This window comes from Oncorhynchus clarkii, chromosome 11 (assembly GCF_045791955.1).
Source record: "Oncorhynchus clarkii lewisi isolate Uvic-CL-2024 chromosome 11, UVic_Ocla_1.0, whole genome shotgun sequence".
Lineage (NCBI taxonomy): Eukaryota > Metazoa > Chordata > Actinopteri > Salmoniformes > Salmonidae > Oncorhynchus > Oncorhynchus clarkii.
Genome location: NC_092157.1, coordinates 6276254 through 6294856, shown reverse-complemented (window position 1 = coordinate 6294856; position 18603 = coordinate 6276254). Strand labels below are relative to the sequence as shown.

At 40.3% G+C, this 18603-nt stretch overlaps 1 protein-coding gene across 1 annotated transcript; it reads left to right on the top strand.

The window, feature by feature from the left end:
• The first annotated feature begins 4579 nt into the window (after window positions 1-4579).
• On the top strand, window positions 4580-13840 carry LOC139420598 (retinol dehydrogenase 12-like). The gene is made up of 7 exons (XM_071170789.1): window positions 4580-4590; window positions 5470-5585; window positions 6608-6763; window positions 6943-7047; window positions 9658-9867; window positions 9982-10174; window positions 13738-13840. Exons 1-7 carry the CDS (start codon window positions 4580-4582, stop codon window positions 13838-13840), a joined length of 894 nt encoding a protein of 297 aa, XP_071026890.1.
• Window positions 13841-18603: the final 4763 nt, after the last annotated feature.

Below are 18603 nucleotides of genomic sequence, written 5' to 3'. Positions count from 1 at the left end.
TGACATTGAAATTCTTACAGCATACACGTGTTTAAATAGACTTATTTAGAAAAGGAAAGGCTTGACTTTGAAAATGCTAGAGATATTTGAATTTTTAAATTCGTATGGAGTCAAAATGACTTACTCGGCTCTTCTAATACTGAAGGTGTACTTCCTGTTAGCGGAGACTGTATTCAGGGTAAATGCGGCATATGTCGACTCAATCGGTTTACATTTCTAATGTTTCAGCGATACAGACTGAATGGAGCCCTTAGTAAAAAATCATGAATAAACTGTTGATTGTCACCAACTTCCATATTTGGCCTATACAATTTTTTATATTTTATGTGCAAATTCAGAGTCATTTCGTTACTATGCTATTATATTCGCTATGATATTCTTATATGTTATGTGGAGTACTAATGACTTATCATGTAATCTTCCAAGGCATTGACTCAGCTTTAACTAAACAAGTACCTTCGTGTCTCTCTGGTGCATTCTGGCAGTACAACATCCCTGCAGTCCTCTCCACCGAAACGAGCGCACCTAGCCTACTCGTTTGCCTCACGAAAATGTTTATATTGCAATGAGAGGCCACATGTGTGGCTGTTGTAGAAAAACACTGGGAATATTTGGTTAAATAAAAATGTCTGTCTGGTCTCAGGAAAAAAATAATAATAATCCAAATGGATTGAAGTAGCAGCAAATGTGTTGAATGGGTAAATAATAAACATGGAGAGCCTCACAAGTTTGTCGAAATGACCTTATGTCTTTCAATCTTATAGGCACTTTACTTACTTTTGTACATATTCATCAGAAACTTTTTGTAAGTAGTTAGGCCTGTCTTCTCCAAGATTAGCTGGATTTTAGCCCAAAAGAATTGGATAAATATATAAATATGAGTAGTTGACATACAGACCTATCTTCACAGGTCCAAAAAGTTGGACCCATTTGGGAATGGACCTGTGGCTTTCCCACCCGGATCCTTGACCCATTTCATTTAGACCCAGTCCGATCCGAGTGAGAGAAGCAGCAGAAAAGTCATTTTTTTAAGGTACTTTATTAAACTGAGCTGATAAAGCATGGGAGAAGGTAGAGAGGGTTGCCACTCTAGAAGGCGAGGGAGGGGCCGCACTGAGGGAGTGACACAGGGAGGGAGGGAGAGAAAAGGAGGGAGGGAGAGAAAAGGAGGGAGGGAGAGACAGCAACCAACCAAGCCCACTCGCGCTATAGTAGACCAATAGCTGCCAACGCAGACACTCGTTGGCGGCGTGAGCAGTGTGAGTGCAATAATTGAATAATATAGATTCCTAAATTTATTTTGCAACGGTCAGGTACTAAAGCGTTGTAGTCAGCCTGTTAAGCTTTCGCCATCTCCTCTTCAGCCTCTAACCGGCCAAAATTCCCATCTCTCTCTCTCCCTCGCTAGCTCGCTTTCTTTGCTGTGAAAGATGCAATAGTTTGTGTTCTCAAATTAGACTACGGGAAATAGTTTTCTCCATTTCAAAAATACTGAATCTTAGGAGTCGATTCTGCGCTTGACACCCAGAAATGCGAGTCGACACCGGGAGTTCAGGAATCAATGATTTTGGAGTCGACTCCCACCACTAATAACGCACAGTATATTTGCACGGTAGAACTCAATGGCTATAGTTCCCTTCCTATGTTTGAGCTGCTTTTGAAAGCAAAAGTCGAATTAAAAACATTATTGGCATTGCTGAATTAGATGTTCATAATGCCGAGCTAGGACTGATGGTTTGGTTAGCTAAACTAGCAAGTATGTTTGTTTGGTTACCAAGGCAACTACTGTCGCTATCCAGTAAACTTGCTAGCTACTTCAGTGGATGTTGAACACATTTCTAGCGGTAAATGTGCTAAATTATAGCCATGGTATAAAAGTGATAATCAACTTGCGGGTCTGTGTGCTTTCCGGACAATAATTAAACTCAGTAGAAGACTTTCTACGACCTTCATTATTTTCCAGGCAACGTTAGGTTATGTACTGACCGGTTTAACAAATTGACAGCCAATCACATTTCTGCTAAGGCACAACACACTTCTGCATTCATCGACGGGACCTGCGAATGTGTATAATTTTACATTTACAAATGTAATCGTTATTTAACTAGGCAAGTCAGTTAATGACAAATTATTATTTTCATAATGACGGCCTACACCGGCCAAACCCGGACCAATTGTGCACCGCCCTATGGGACTCCCAATCACAGCCGGTTGTGATACAGCCTGAATTCGAACCAGTACCTGGTGCCTGTACGAAGTTGTGTCAACAGTTAAAATTAGCGGCACCTGTGCTGTGACTGGGTTAGAGAGATGGTAGGAGATAGTGATTGTGAAGCAAGTATGGAGGTCAAATAAAGGAGGGAGTAAGAGAAAAAGAAAGGGAGTAGGGTTTTGAAGGGGAGCGAGAGGTCTATGGAGGTAGAGAGGAGGCAAAAAATGAAGTTTGTGGAGAGCAACATAGTTTCTAACGCTAGCAGCGGCAATTCGGACGCGAGGGGAGCATAAAGTGATTCTGAAGTTTAGGGAGGAAGGGGAGTTGGGGTGATGAGTCCGATAAGGTTGACGGCTGTGGTAAAATAGTTGATTGGGGAAGTTGTCAATGCTAAAGTGTTAAGAGATGGGAGTTTGTTGGTGTTCTGTAAGGACATGTCGCAGAGGGAGAAATCACTCGGACTGAAGCAAATAGGGAAGTGTAAGGTGGTTTCGAGCAGATGGGATGACAAAACCGGGAAGCAGTGGATTAAAGGGGCGATAACAGGAGTGCCAGTGAATATTAGCGTTCAAGAGGTAAGGGACCATTTGAGAGAAGGCGTTCTAGTGAATGTTCATAGATCGCAAGCAACAAGGGGTGGAGTTTGGGCAGATAGCCTGTCTATTCTGTTACACTTCAAGGACCAGGTACTGCCAAATAAAGTACCCGTAGGGTATATGAGTTATGTGAGGGCATTTGTACCCAAAGCCTTTAAGGTTTTATAATTGCCAGAGGTTTGGGCATGTGGCAACAACATGTAAAGAGATGTGTCAGGTGTGTAGGGGAGCATACAGCTGTGGTGGGGGGAGGGCTCATAATGTGGCATATAGTGGGTGTGAGGCTATGAAGCAGGCAGTGGAGGTGCAACAAGTGAGAGTGGAGAGAAGGGTATCTCATGCTGAAGCAGTGAGGATGGGCCAGGTCCAGAGAGATACAGGTTCAAGAGAGAGATGGGTAGGAGCATCTAGATTGGGGATTACTGGGCAGGTGGGTGGCAATATGGTATACATAGATAAGAGAAAGTTGGTGACGTTCATAGCAGGAGCTATCGATAGCACTGCTGAAGTAAAGTCTAAAACGGAGAAGATTAAGCTAGTAGTGGATGCTGCTGGGAGACATCTGAGTATGACATCTTGATTTATTTAACCTTTATTTAACCAGGTAGGCTAGTTGAGAACAAGTTCTCATTTACAACTGTGACCTGGACAAGATAAAGCATAGCAGTGTGAACAGACAACACAGAGTTACACATGGAGTAAACAATAAACAAGTCAATAACACAGTAGAAAAAGAAAAAAGAGGAAAAACAGAGTCTATATACATTGTGTGCAAAAGGCATGAGGAGGTAGGCGAATAATTACAATTTAGCAGATTAACACTGGAGTGATAAATGATCAGATGGTCATGTGCAGGTAGAGATACTGGTGTGCAAAAGAGCAGGAAATTAAATAAATAAAAACAGTATAGGGATGAGGTAGGTAAAATTGGGTGAGCTATTTACCGATGGACTATGTACAGCTGCAGCGATCGGTTAGCTGCTCAGATAGCAGATGTTTAAAGTTGGTGAGGGAGATAAAGGTCTCCAACTTCAACGATTTTTGCATTTCGTTCCAGTCAAAGGCAGCAGAGAACTGGAAGGAAAGGCGGCCAAATGAGGTGTTGGCTTTAGGGATGATCAGTGAGATACACCTGCTGGAGCGCGTGCTACGGGTGGGTGTTGCCATCTTGACCAGTGAACTGAGATAAGGCGGAGCTTTACCTAGCATGGACTTGTAGATGACCTGGAGCCAGTAGATTAAGGGTGGGACACAGCCAGTTGAATAAGACCTTAAATGTGATAGGAAAGCATCCAACAGGGAAATGTGATTATTGGCAGGAAACAGAGACCGTGGAGCGTGTATTGATACAGCGTGGACATTATTGGAGGGAAAGATTACGTTATTAGATATAGTCTCAAATCATTGATCATTTTTTAAAGCAACGGGGCTGACAGGTAGGGTTTAGTTTCTCCGTGTCTCTGGCCCACATTCCAGTACAGTAGGTGGCAGTAATGCACCATCATGTTGGATGCCAACCGTCGATAAACCCCACCGAAGAAGACAGGGTGACTGTAGCGCAGCCTCCAGCACTGAGATGCAGTGCATTAGACAGCTACGCCACTTGGGAGCAAACCTATGTTGTTGAAGCTTGGCTGTAAATCAGTGAGGAAAGCTTTGACTTGAATGCGGCTGTATCAATTTCAATAGGCAGTAGAGGCGAATCATCTGAAATTGAGGATTAAGAGTTTGAAATTGTTTCACCACCATCAACTGTTGCTCTATTTCAGGAATGCCATTTGGGTGAGTAGCCTAGGCTATAGATGCATCTCTGTAATGTGTCTGTATCTATGTAATTGTAAATGTATTTATGTAAAAAAAATAATAATCTGGACTACAATAGAAATAAATACCCAATTGTATTGTTCAATCCCGGTCACTTTTAAAAATCTGTGTGTATATATATTTTTTAATAATCAATCAATCCAAACTGTACGGTGGCCAAAATGATGAATGAAAAGAGACATAGTATAGGTTACACAACACCAAAAAGATGAATGATATTCGGAGATTGTCAAGCTAAGCCTTCGATACTGGGTGAGCCTACATGGTAGGGAGGGATGTGTTTCTGTTTGTCCAGATTGACAGAGTCTATTTATTGCGGTGTAGAAAACACAAACCATGATATTGAAGTGCCCGAAGTCAGTATTCTTTGTTTATTGGTTGTGTGGGGCATTGGCACAGAAACCTGTTAGTGGAAAATTCATTGCATATAATCCAAATGTAGAAAATCTGATTTCACCCTAGCTGATCATTGTCTGCAGCTGGATCTGACAGTGAAGTAATGAAACAGGCAGGGAGACTGAGCTTGTCTGTGGTTGTCAGAGAAACCTCAAACTTCTGGCCCATAGCCCTGCGTGGCATCGACTGTGCCACAAAATCACGTTGAAGTGAATATCCACATTTATAAACGCATGGTCGCTACAGTTATTGTTAGAAACATTATTTGGAGTTAATTCAATGACGGGGGTAGGGTGTTCAATATGTTTGACAGTACAAGCGGAGGGTCATGTGACAATATTTTTATGTTGAGGAGGCGTGTGTATTTATTATTATTTCTTTATTATGACACCTTGAGTTGGACCAGCCCCCCCCTTAAGTATATTTCAATATATCCCTTAGATATCTCTTCCGGAGACCATGGTCATCTGCAGCCCGACTTGATGACAAAACAGTGCTCATAACTGGAGCCAACACTGGTATTGGCAAAGAGACAGCGCTGGACCTGGCTAAGAGAGGTAGGCCTGCAGTGATACTGAAGCCATGATGATGTTACCATACCGGCACCTATGAAGATGTCTCACCATGACCTGTTGAATGAGTCTTTGGCTCTTTCCTCAATTAGTCTTTCAATTGATTACTCAAATCCCCTCTCCTTGCCTAATTCTCAAAATGCTTTCTCATGTACTAAGGGAAGCCAAGCAGTAAAACACCCGATCTCAGGATCCACTTTTTTTTTTGTTACCAAATACATTTGATTGTACAGGAATTTGACTAAAATGAAAAGGTGCTGCTGTACCACATGGGGATGTGTTAAACTTAGTCCCCAGCCTGAAGTGTGGCCAAATTGAAAGACACTTTGGGAGGTCGGTCACGTGTTCGAGCCTCTGTGTGAGCCGAATCAGGAAGAAGCGATGCTCGCTAAGCAAGTAGGTTATACTGCCTCAATAAACTGATATACAGACAATATACATATATATATATATACCTCAGAATTGACACAATCCACGTACAGTATGTACACTATAAACACAAACTAAAAATGACATACTACACTATAAGTCCATTGAGTGAGAAGACCAACATGGAGCAGGTGGCTGTTTGGTAAGGGCCACTGTGTGTGGGAGGAAGCTGAATGGTAAGGGCCACTGTGTGTGGGAGGAAGCTGAATCTACTAATGAACTGATCATAGTTTTCAATTTGTAGAATGAGTTGTGTAACAGCTGGGCTTAATGTTCTCATCAATTTTCTAAAGCTACTATGTAGCCTAATGATGATACAACACACAAACAGTAATAGTATATCAACCTGTTACCATCTACAATCCTACTTAGCAGGTGATGCCAGACAGGCACTGGGGTTGCTGCTGGGAATTCTTATCACACACATAATGTGGAATCCTTTAAATTAAATATTGTATGTAGCTATGAAGGCTCTGTCCAATATCCCCCTGAAAAGTAACTATGATTGACATCCTGAGTTGGATTGGGATGGAATTATTTTCTTGGACGGTCATTTATTTTCCACATTTTCTTTATAGGGGCCAGAATCATCATGGCCTGCAGAGACATGGAGAAAGCTGAGGGAGCCCTGAAAGAAGTCATACAAGGCTCTGGCAGCCAAAATGTTGTCATCAAGAAGCTTGATTTGTCAGACACCAAGTCCATCCGGGAGTTTGCAGAGACCATCAACAAGGGTAGGAGGACCTGAGACATGGCTGTTGCTTAGTTCATCCACATGATAGCTCCATACCACCTTTTATTCCACTGTAGACAAACCTCAAACACAGACTTGATTGTAATCGCAACTTCATTGACACAGTAATTGATTAATTGGCACTCATTCAACATTTTGACATTCATGTTATTTCTGTAGAAGAGACTAAACTCAATATCCTCATCAACAATGCTGGCGTCATGGTGTGTCCGTACGGGAAAACAGCTGATGGATTTGAAATGCAGATTGGTGTCAATCACATGGGTAAGTGAACCTACATAGCATGGATTTGAAATGCAGATTGGTGTCAATCACATGGGTAAGTGAACCTACATAGCATGGATTTGAAATGCAGATTGGTGTCAATCACATGGGTAAGTGAACCTACATAGCACAGGAAGAGAAGCAAAGTTCTTCTTTGGCCAGGCATCACATGATTCTAAAATATAAAAGGGCACAAACATACCACATATTATTGATAATTGACTAGGGTTTAACTGCCAATGAGCTGTACTAGTAGCCATTCCTATAAGGAAATGCTTATTTATCTGCTTACTTCCTTGTGGACAGCTGCTTCTCTTGGAGATGTGGTTTTGTTATGACAGAAATACACTAAATGATTTGATGAATCTGGCCTAAACCACTACTGACTAACCACATAGATGATTGCATGTGGCGCACATCCAAGGCAGAGGAGGAAAGTACCAGATGTTAGCAGTTGATGTTACTCATTAATAAAACAGACCCCAAGGCAAATCAGGGTGGAGGAAAATGGGTTTATTCAGAGAGGACAAATCATGTTTGGAAGTAGATGGTAGATGGTAATTTCTTCCCTGTCCTCAGTGATTCTCTCCACAGAACAAAGCAAGGGTGTAATGTATACCCCCCCCCCTCCCCAGACCAATGAAAACGTGGCACACATAGTCCACATAGACTTTCCTACACAGATTTTAAAAAGATGTTGAACTGAAAACAAACTATTTCCATTAATAATTCCCTATTGACCGTTAGACTCCTCTTAACCTTTAGTCCTCTGCGTTGTTTATTTATCTTTGAAATGTTCTTACACAAGTCCAGACTTGTACGTACTCTTCTCCATTGTTGATAATTTACTAGAGTTTTAAGCCGAACAGTTCTTTCCATGTACTGTAGGGCCATCTAGTTTCAGTCAACACTTTTTTTTTAAAGCTTTGTGGAGGAGATGTGGAGGAGAGTTATGTGAAAGGTCATTCATCTCAAGTGATACTAACTAACCCACTGAATCGAACAAGACTGTTACCAGAACATGCTCTTTTCACAATCACAGTTCGAATGCATAAATCATGTACAACGAATTGTCGTGTCTTTACTATCATTAAATGAAGACTTTTAGTTTTTATCAAAGATCCTCTGTAATTAGTATCACGCGATTAAACTGATTAATCATGTAACTGTAATTAACTAGGAAGTCGGGGCACCAAGGAAATATATTCAGATTACAAAGTTATCATTTCCTAATATAACTTTTCTGATATTTTATAACTGATCAATTAGTCTTCGAATTAATGAATGATTTACTCTACCTCACGTTAGTCTCATTCCAAACGTCGTAAATTGTTGGTTATCTGCACGAACCCAGTCTTTACTAGGAGTCATCCATACATCAATTGTCTTAAATCATTTATTTACTAACTAAGTAATTCACAGAAATTAATAAACAAACAAACAAAGTAAATATGGTTACAAGAAATTATAGGAGAATGTGCACTAGTGGGCTAAACCGGCATGGAGGCTTATTAGACAAAAGGGGAAGTGGGGGTCGACTAAGAAGTCACTACATAAATATAACAATTGAAATGCTAATCCTTTGCACATGAACGCTCACTCATTCAGGAACAATTGCAATCCATATATATATTTACGCTCAGTGGGTCGTCTTGATCGCTGTTGAAAAGTTAGTTTCTGTTGGAGATTTTCCGTTCTCTCGCTCTCTCTCTCTCTCTCTCTCTCTCTCTCTCTCTCTCTCTCTCTCTCTCAGACTGGATTGTTCAGAGTGACATTCATTCATTTCGTTATAGATGTTTCGGCGGTCTTTGTTCTTCAATGATACCGAATTCCTAGCTGCAGACTAGTAATTAATGTCAAAGACTTGTTCTTATTCTGTCGGTAAAAGGTTAAAAGATTCAGCAATGGTCTACAACCTTTGTTGTAGACCATTGCTGAAAGAAAACATGGTCTGTAACCCTTGTCCTCTCGTTATGGAGAAAAACATGGTCTGTTGAGGAATTCTCAAGGTTGGGGTTTTATTCGGAATTGCAGAAAAGGGCCTGTCCCAGGATGTCCGACCCGAACTGGGCTCATGGGCGGTCCTCTGATTTAGTTAAACTCAAAAGGGAATTGGAGTTTCCTTCATTAAAAAGTCCAAAATCACATTACACAATTTTACAAACAGTATTATCCTCACTCATTCATCTTATACAACAATTAGATGTAAACCTCATAACTGAGGCTATTCTATAAACAGCGTTATGGTAATGTGGCCGCACCGTTTCCCATGAGCCTCACCAAAATGTAACAAACGGACCAGTTCGTAGCTGGATTCTTCACCGATCTTATATACCTTCTCCGGAACATAAATGTTGGTCGGACCTCAAGTTCTGTGAGGTGGAAGAAATTCCTTTGTTCTATATGAAACTTCACTCTGTCTCTATACTGCGGCCATGAGGAGATATTCTCTTCCCGGAATTTATGACCTTTCTGACCACAGCAGCCTAGTTGTAGGAGGCAGGGAGTGGGGGATGGGGCTTGCTGTACCCAAAGAGGGCAACGTCATGACAGAATCAACCTCAAATCTACCAATCAAAAGCTTCCAAAGCCCCCTATCTCGTCTCTTAGGTCACTTCCTGTTGACCCACTTATTGATTGACCTGATCAAAAGGTCGACCCCGGCCAGGATCATCAATGTATCCTCTTTGGCTCATTTCTGGGGTACCATCAACCTGGACGACATCAACAGTGAGAAGGGCTATGACAAGAAGACAGCGTACTGCCAGAGCAAGCTAGCCAATGTCCTTTTCACCCGCTCCCTGGCCAAGCGGCTACAAGGTTTGTGTTTGTCCACTACTTCTGAGGCTTATACTGTAGATGTTTATCTTGCCATTAGTGGAAAATCTTTGACATTTGTTGTATTTATGTCCTCATTTTTATCCCCTCTCTCAGGTACGGCTGTGACAGTGTACTCCCTCCACCCTGGCATCGTTCAGACTGATCTGTGGCGGCACCTGAACGCACCTCAGGCAGCTATCATGAAGATGATCAGTCCCTTCACCAAGACATCCGTCCAGGGAGCTCAGACCACTATCTACTGTGCTGTGGCCCCTGAACTGGGAACAGAGAGTGGTGGATATTACAGGTGAACAGATGTATTATATGCCTAGGCATGATATATATACTACACACATACACATACACACACAGTTGAAGTCGGAAGTTTACATACACTTAGGTTGGAGTCATTAAAACTCGTTTTTCAACCACTCCACAAATTTCTTGTTAACAAACAATAGTTTTGGCAAGACGGTTAGGACATCTACTTTGTGCATGACACAAGACATTTTTCCAACAATTGATTACAGACAGATTCATTCACATATAATTCACTGAATTACAATTCCAGTGGGTCAGAAGTTTACATACACTAAATTGACTGTGCCTTTAAACATCTTGGAAAATTCCAGAAAATGATGTAATGGCTTTAGAAGCTTCTGATAGTGTAATTGACATCATTTGAGTCAATTGGAGGTGTACCTGTGGATGTATTTCAAGGCCTACCTTCCAACTCAGTGCCTCTTTGCTTGACATCATGGGAAAATCAAAAGAAATCAGCCAAGACCTCAGAAAACAATTGTAGACCTCCACAAGTCTGGTTCATCCTTGGGAGCAATATCCAAACGCCTGAAGGTACCATATTCATCTATACAAACAATAGTACGCAAGTATAAACACCAAAGGACCATGCAGCCGTCATACTGCCCAAAAAGGAGACGTGTTCTGTCTCCTAGAGATGAACGTACTTTGGTGTGAAAAGTTTTAAATCAATCCCAGAACAACAGCTAAGGACCTTGTGAAGATGCTGGAGGAAACCGGTACAAAAGTATCTATATCCACAGTAAAACGAGTCCTATATCGTCATAACCTGAAAGGCCGCTCAGCAAGGAAGAAGCCACTGCTCCAAAACCGCCATAAAAAAGCCAGACTACGGTTTGCAACTGCACATGGGGACAAAGATTGTACTTTTTGGAGAAATGTCCTCTGGTCTGATGAAACAAAAATATAACTGTTTGGTCATAATGCCCATCGTTATCTTTGGAGGAAAAAGGGGGATGCTTGCAAGCCGAAGAACACCATCCCAACCGTGAAGCACAGGGGTGGCAGGATCATGTTGTAGGGGTGCTTTGTTGCAGGAGGGACTGGTGCATTTCACAAAATAGATGGAATCATGAGGGAGGGCAATTATGTGGATATATTGAAGCAACATCTCAAGACATCAGTCAGGAAGTTAAAGCTTGGTCGCAACTGGGTCTTCCAAATGGACAATGACCCCAAGCATACTTCCAAAGTTGTGGCAAAATGGCTTAAGGACAACAAAGTCAAGGTATTGGAGTGGCCATCACAAAGCCCTGACCTCAATCCTATAGAAAATGTGTGGGCAGAACTGAAAAAGCGTGCGTGAGCAAGGAGGCCTACAAACCTGACTCAGTTACACCAGCTCTGTCAGGAGGAATGGGCCAAAATTCACCCAACTTATTGTGGGACGCTTGTGGAAGGCTACCCGAAACGTTTGACCCAAGTTAAACAATTTAAAGGCAATGCTACCAAATACTAATTGAGTGTATGTAAATTTCTGACCCACTGGGAATATGATGAAGGAAATAAAAGCTGAAATAAATAATTATCTCTACTATTATTCTGACATTTCACATTCTTAAAATCAAGTGATGATCCTTACTGACCTAAAACAGGGATTTTTTACAATAATTAAATGTCAGGAATGGTGAAAAACGGATTTTAAATGTATTTGGCTAAGGTGTATGTAAACTTCTGACTTCAACTACAGTGCCTTGCGAAAGTATTCGCCCCCCTTGAACTTTGCGACCTTTTGCCACATTTCAGGCTTCAAACATAAAGATATAAAACTGTATTTTTTTGTGAAGAATCAACAACAAGTGGGACACAATCATGAAGTGGAACGACATTTATTGGATATTTCAAACTTTTTTAACAAATCAAAAACTGAAAAATTGGGCGTGCAAAATTATTCAGCCCCTTTACTTTCAGTGCAGCAAACTCTCTCCAGAAGTTCAGTGAGGATCTCTGAATGATCCAATGTTGACCTAAATGACTAATGATGATAAATACAATCCACCTGTGTGTAATCAAGTCTCCGTATAAATGCACCTGCACTGTGATAGTCTCAGAGGTCCGTTAAAAGCGCAGAGAGCATCATGAAGAACAAGGAACACACCAGGCAGGTCCGAGATACTGTTGTGAAGAAGTTTAAAGCCGGATTTGGATACAAAAATATTTCCCAAGCTTTAAACATCCCAAGGAGCACTGTGCAAGCGATAATATTGAAATGGAAGGAGTATCAGACCACTGCAAATCTACCAAGACCTGGCCGTCCCTCTAAACTTTCAGCTCATACAAGGAGAAGACTGATCAGAGATGCAGCCAAGAGGCCCATGATCACTCTGGATGAACTGCAGAGATCTACAGCTGAGGTGGGAGACTCTGTCCATAGGACAACAATCAGTCGTATATTGCACAAATCTGGCCTTTATGGAAGAGTGGCAAGAAGAAAGCCATTTCTTAAAGATATCCATAAAAAGTGTTGTTTAAAGTTTGCCACAAGCCACCTGGGAGACACACCAAACATGTGGAAGAAGGTGCTCTGATCAGATGAAACCAAAATTGAACTTTTTGGCAACAATGCAAAACGTTATGTTTGGCGTAAAAGCAACACAGCTGAACACACCATCCCCACTGTCAAACATGGTGGTGGCAGCATCATGGTTTGGGCCTGCTTTTCTTCAGCAGGGACAGGGAAGATGGTTAAAATTGATGGGAAGATGGATGGAGCCAAATACAGGACCATTCTGGAAGAAAACCTGATGGAGTCTGCAAAAGACCTGAGACTGGGACGGAGATTTGTCTTCCAACAAGACAATGATCCAAAACATAAAGCAAAATCTACAATGGAATGGTTCAAAAATAAACATATCCAGGTGTTAGAATGGCCAAGTCAAAGTCCAGACCTGAATCCAATCGAGAATCTGTGGAAAGAACTGAAAACTGCTGTTCACAAATGCTCTCCATCCAACCTCACTGAGCTCGAGCTGTTTTGCAAGGAGGAATGGGAAAAAATGTCAGTCTCTCGATGTGCAAAACTGATAGAGACATACCCCAAGCGACTTACAGCTGTAATCGCAGCAAAAGGTGGCGCTACAAAGTATTAACTTAATAATGAATAATTTTGCACGCCCAATTTTTCAGTTTTTGATTTGTTAAAAAAGTTTGAAATATCCAATAAATGTCGTTCCACTTCATGATTGTGTCCCACTTGTTGTTGATTCTTCACAAAAAAATACAGTTTTATATCTTTATGTTTGAAGCCTGAAATGTGGCAAAAGGTCGCAAAGTTCAAGGGGGCCGAATACTTTCGCAAGGCACTGTATATATATATATATATATATATATATATATATATATATATATATATATATATATATATATATATATATATATATATATATATATATATATTTAGTTTTGAAAGAATACATCTACAAATTAGATTATTCCAGCTTCATTAATAAATTAGTAAAGATGACATTTTCACTTGTTTAATATTATTGTATATAGCATTTTATAGTAAACTGTGTTAGAGACATGGGCATCTTCTCTGTTTGCCCACAGGGACTGTGCACCAGCCACCTGCTCACTGCCTGCTTCAGATGATGACACGGCTCAGAAACTATGGGAGCTAAGCTGCAGGATGCTTTCTGTATCATGGGATTGAATAGCTCAGAAATACGGTGTATGGTTTTCATTGAGATGTCATTTGATGAGATATATGGTATATATGGTTGATATAGATTTTTTTTTAAATACTGTACAAATTGTCATAATGTGATATTGCACATCAATAATTAATTACACTAACATTTTGGGCATTTACGAACTCATCATTTCATATTGGAATTCTACTGTATCTTTACAGCATACAGTGGTTTTCATATTAGAATTCTACTGTATCTTTACACCATACAGTGGTTTTCATATTAGAATTCTACTGTATCTTTACACCATACAGTGGTTTTCATATTAGAATTCTACTGTATCTTTACAGCATACAGTGGTTTTCATATTAGAATTCTACTGTATCTTTACAGCATACAGTGGTTTTCATATTGGAATTCTACTGTATCTTTACAGCATACAGTGGTTTTCATATTGGAATTCTACTGTATCTTTACACCATACAGTGGTTTTCATATTGGAATTCTACTGTATCTTTACAGCATACAGTAGAATTCTAATATGAAAACCACTGTATCTTTACACCATACAGTGGTTTTCATATTGGAATTCTACTGTATCTTTACAGCATACAGTAGAATTCTAATATGAAAACCACTGTATCTTTACACCATACAGTGGTTTTCATATTAGAATTCTACTGTATCTTTACACCATACAGTGGTTTTCATATTGGAATTCTACTGTATCTTTACACCATACAGTGGTTTTCATATTGGAATTCTACTGTATCTTTACAGCATACAGTGGTTTTCATATTAGAATTCTACTGTATCTTTACACCATACAGTGGTTTTCATATTGGAATTCTACTGTATCTTTACAGCATACAGTGGTTTTCATATTAGAATTCTACTGTATCTTTACAGCATACAGTGTTTTTCATATTGGAATTCTACTGTATCTTTACAGCATACAGTGGTTTTCATATTAGAATTCTACTGTATCTTTACAGCATACAGTGGTTTTCATATTAGAATTCTACTGTATCTTTACAGCATACAGTGGTTTTCATATTAGAATTCTGCTGTATCTTTACAGCATACGGTGGTTTTCATATTAGAATTCTACTGTATCTTTACAGCATACAGTGGTTTTCATATTAGAATTCTGCTGTATCTTTACAGCATACAGTGGTTTTCATATTAGAATTCTACTGTATCTTTACAGCATACAGTGGTTTTCATATTAGAATTCTGCTGTATCTTTACAGCATACAGTGGTTTTCATATTAGAATTCTACTGTATCTTTACAGCATACAGTGGTTTTCATATTAGAATTCTACTGTATCTTTACAGCATACAGTGGTTTTCATATTAGAATTCTGCTGTATCTTTACAGCATACAGTGGTTTTCATATTAGAATTCTGCTGTATCTTTACACCATACAGTGGTTTTCATATTAGAATTCTTTAAACAACATAATTCTAAAATGTTTTCTACAAAACTTGCAACTACCAAGGGATCTCTTCAGCATGATGTAATTTCCCTAAATGGTCTATTTGTCTAATGATAGAGAATTAAAATGTATTCACATCAGCATGATGTAATTTCCCTAAATGGTCTATTTGTCTAATGATAGAGAATTAAAATGTATTCACATCAGCATGATTATAAGTGTGTATTTTCTTTTTGTATTTATATTCTGTTGTAAATTATAAAAGTACTCAGATTTGGACAGTTTGCTAAATTTGTATTTTTAAACACATGGGCATAAATATTTTGTATATCGCTAAACCTCTGCTTGACTTTTGATATTCCATTCCCCAATCCTCAGTCTTCCAGTTCATTGCTCCTTCATCTGCTGCACACGACACATGTTATTGAACACAACCAGAATAAACAGGAATAACATGGGATGAAAGTAGCGTTATACACTACTTTAAGATCATCTAACGTGTCCCATGATACTCGGAAAGATTGAAAGACAACATTTCCTAACAAACTATAATCAATTATTCAGGATAATACATACACTACATGTCCAAAAGTATGTGGACAACTGCATGTTGAACATCTCATTCCAAAATCATGGGCATTAATATGGAGTTGCCCCTCCCCCCCCTTCCTTTGCTGCTATAACAGCCTCCACTCTTCTGGGAAGGCTTTCCACTAGATGTTGGAACATTGCTGCTATAACAGCCTCCACTCTTCTGGGAAGGCTTTCCCCTAGATGTTGGAACATTGCTGCGGGGACTTGCTTCCATTCAGCCACGAGCATTTGTGAGATTTGGCACTGATGTTGGGCGATTAGGCCTGGTTTGCAGTCTCCGTTCCAATTCATCCCAAAGGTGTTTGATTAGATTGAGGTCAGGGCTCTGTGCAGGCCAGTCAAGTTCTTCCACACCGACCGCGCTTTGTGCACGGGGGCATTATCAAACTGAAACAGGAAAGGTCCTTCCCCAAACTGTTGCCACAAAGTTGGAAGCACAGAATTGACAAGAATGTAATTGTATGCTGTAGTGTTAAGATTCCCCTTCACTGGAACTAAGGGGCCCGAACCATGAAAAACAGCCCCAGACCATTATTCCTCCTCCAAAGTTTTCAGTTGGCACTATGCAATGGGGCGGGTGGCGTTCTCCTGGCGTCCGCCAAACCTAGATTCATCCGTGGGACTGCCAGATGGTGAAGCTTGATTCATCACTCCAGAGAACGTGTTTCCACGGCTCCAGAGTCCAATGGCAGCGAGTTTTACACCAGTCCAGTCGACACATGGAAACCCATTTCATGAAGCTCCCGATTAACAGTTCTTGTCCTGACGTTGCTTCCAGAGACAGTTTGGAACTGGTTAGTGAGTGTTTCAACCGAGGACAGGTGATTTTTACGGGCTACAAGCTTCAGCACTCGGCGGTCCCGTTCTGTGAGCTTGTGTGGCCTACCACTTAGCGTCTAAGTCGTTGTTGCACCTGTACTTTTCCACTTCACAATAACATCACTTACAGTTGACCAGGGCAGAAATTTGCCATGTGCCAATGTATGTTTATGGAGATTGCTTGGCTGTGTACTTGATTTCATACACCTGTCAGCAACGGCTGTGGCTGAAATAGACGAATCCACTCATTTGAAGGGGTGTCCACATACCTTTGTATATATAGTGTATTTTATTTGTAAAAACCAATCCCCGTATTTGAAAGGTTGTCTACTTTTTACCATAAAAGAAAAAGAGGAATGATAATCCTGCACAGAATAAAAATATAAACGATACATGCAATGATTTTACTAAGATACAGTACATAATTTATGGATTTCCCATGACTGGGCAGGGGCGCAGCCATGGGGTAATTAAGCACTGGCCACAACACATTATTTGCTCTATAGCGGTGACAAACGGTGCCCACAAACTGTTAGAGCTGACATAAAGCTGTTAGGGCCTACATAAAGCTGTTAGGGCCGACATAAAGCTGTTAGGGCCGACAGAAAGCTGTTAGGGCCGACATAAAGCTGTTAGGGCCGACATAAAGCTGTTAGGGCCGACATAAAGCTGTTAGGGCCGACATAAAGCTGTTAGGGCCTACATAAAGCTGTTAGGGCCTACATAAAGCTGTTAGGGCCTACATAAAGCTGTTAGGGCCTACATAAAGCTGTTAGGGCCTACATAAAGCTGTTAGAGCCTACATAAAGCTGTCCCAACAGCAGAGTCCCAACACAATACACATCAATAATATGTCACATATACACATTTTTGGCCAGCAGCAAACCACCCTGCATACTACTGCTGGCTTGCTTCTGAAGCTAAGCAGGGTTGGTCCTGGTCAGTTCCTAAATGGGGAGACCAGGTGCTGCTGGAAGTGGTGTTGGAGGGCCAGTAGGAGGCACTCTTTCCTCTGGTCTAAAAAAAAATATCCCAATGCCCCAGGGCAGTGATTGGGGGCACTGCCCTGTGTAGGGTGCTGTCTTTCGGATGGGAAGTTAAACGGGTGTCCTGACTCTCTGAGGCCATTAAAGATCCCATGGCACTTATCGTAAAAGTAGGGGTGTTAACCCTGGTGTCCTGGCTAAATTCCCAATCTGCCCCTCAAACCATCAAGGTCACCTAATAATCCCCTGTTTACAATTGGCTCATTCATCCCCGGTAACTATTCCCCAGGTTGTTGCTGCAAATGAGAACGTGTTCTCAGTCAACTTACCTGGTAAAATAACGGATAAATAATTAAAAATCATGTATATGTGGAATTATTTGTTTCTTGTTTTTAATATTTCGTTGCAGCCTTCCATTTTGTGGGGATGAAATTGTGATATGCAAAGAAAAGTATATAAATGTCTAACTATCAGGATGAGAAAGAGCAAGCTACTTCTGTACTTCTCACAGTGCCAAATATCAGAACTCAAAGTCCAACAGATCACGCAATATGCTTTTGATATATAGGCTCAAGCCCACTTGAATGTTTATTGGTCAGTAGGCTTTTTACTATCATGCAAGGTTGCAAACTCCTAAGCCTGAACATCTCACGGGGATCGGCAAATAAAAATCAAATACAATAGGGTTTCACCCATCTTTGCTGCTTGAGCCACTAATAACAACAAGAACAATGTTAACTCATAAATTAATTAAAAGTTAAAAGTGACTTTAAACTGGTTCATTTTGAAATCATTTTATTTTAAATTTTACAAAAGAAATACATTACAGATTAGTACATGTTTTTAAGATTAATATAAGAATAGAGTAATATCCTAACAGATAAACATATTTAAAAAAGTGTAAAAACACCATGTTCTAAAATTAAAAATGTGTAATAATGGCA

Bases quoted from the DNA above. Each gene is read 5' to 3' on its own strand.
- LOC139420598 (XM_071170789.1), top strand. The intron at 5,586-6,607 runs GTAGGCCTGCAG...TTTTCTTTATAG, and splicing joins GCTGGACCTGGCTAAGAGAG to GGGCCAGAATCATCATGGCC. The intron at 6,764-6,942 runs GTAGGAGGACCT...TTATTTCTGTAG, and splicing joins TGCAGAGACCATCAACAAGG to AAGAGACTAAACTCAATATC.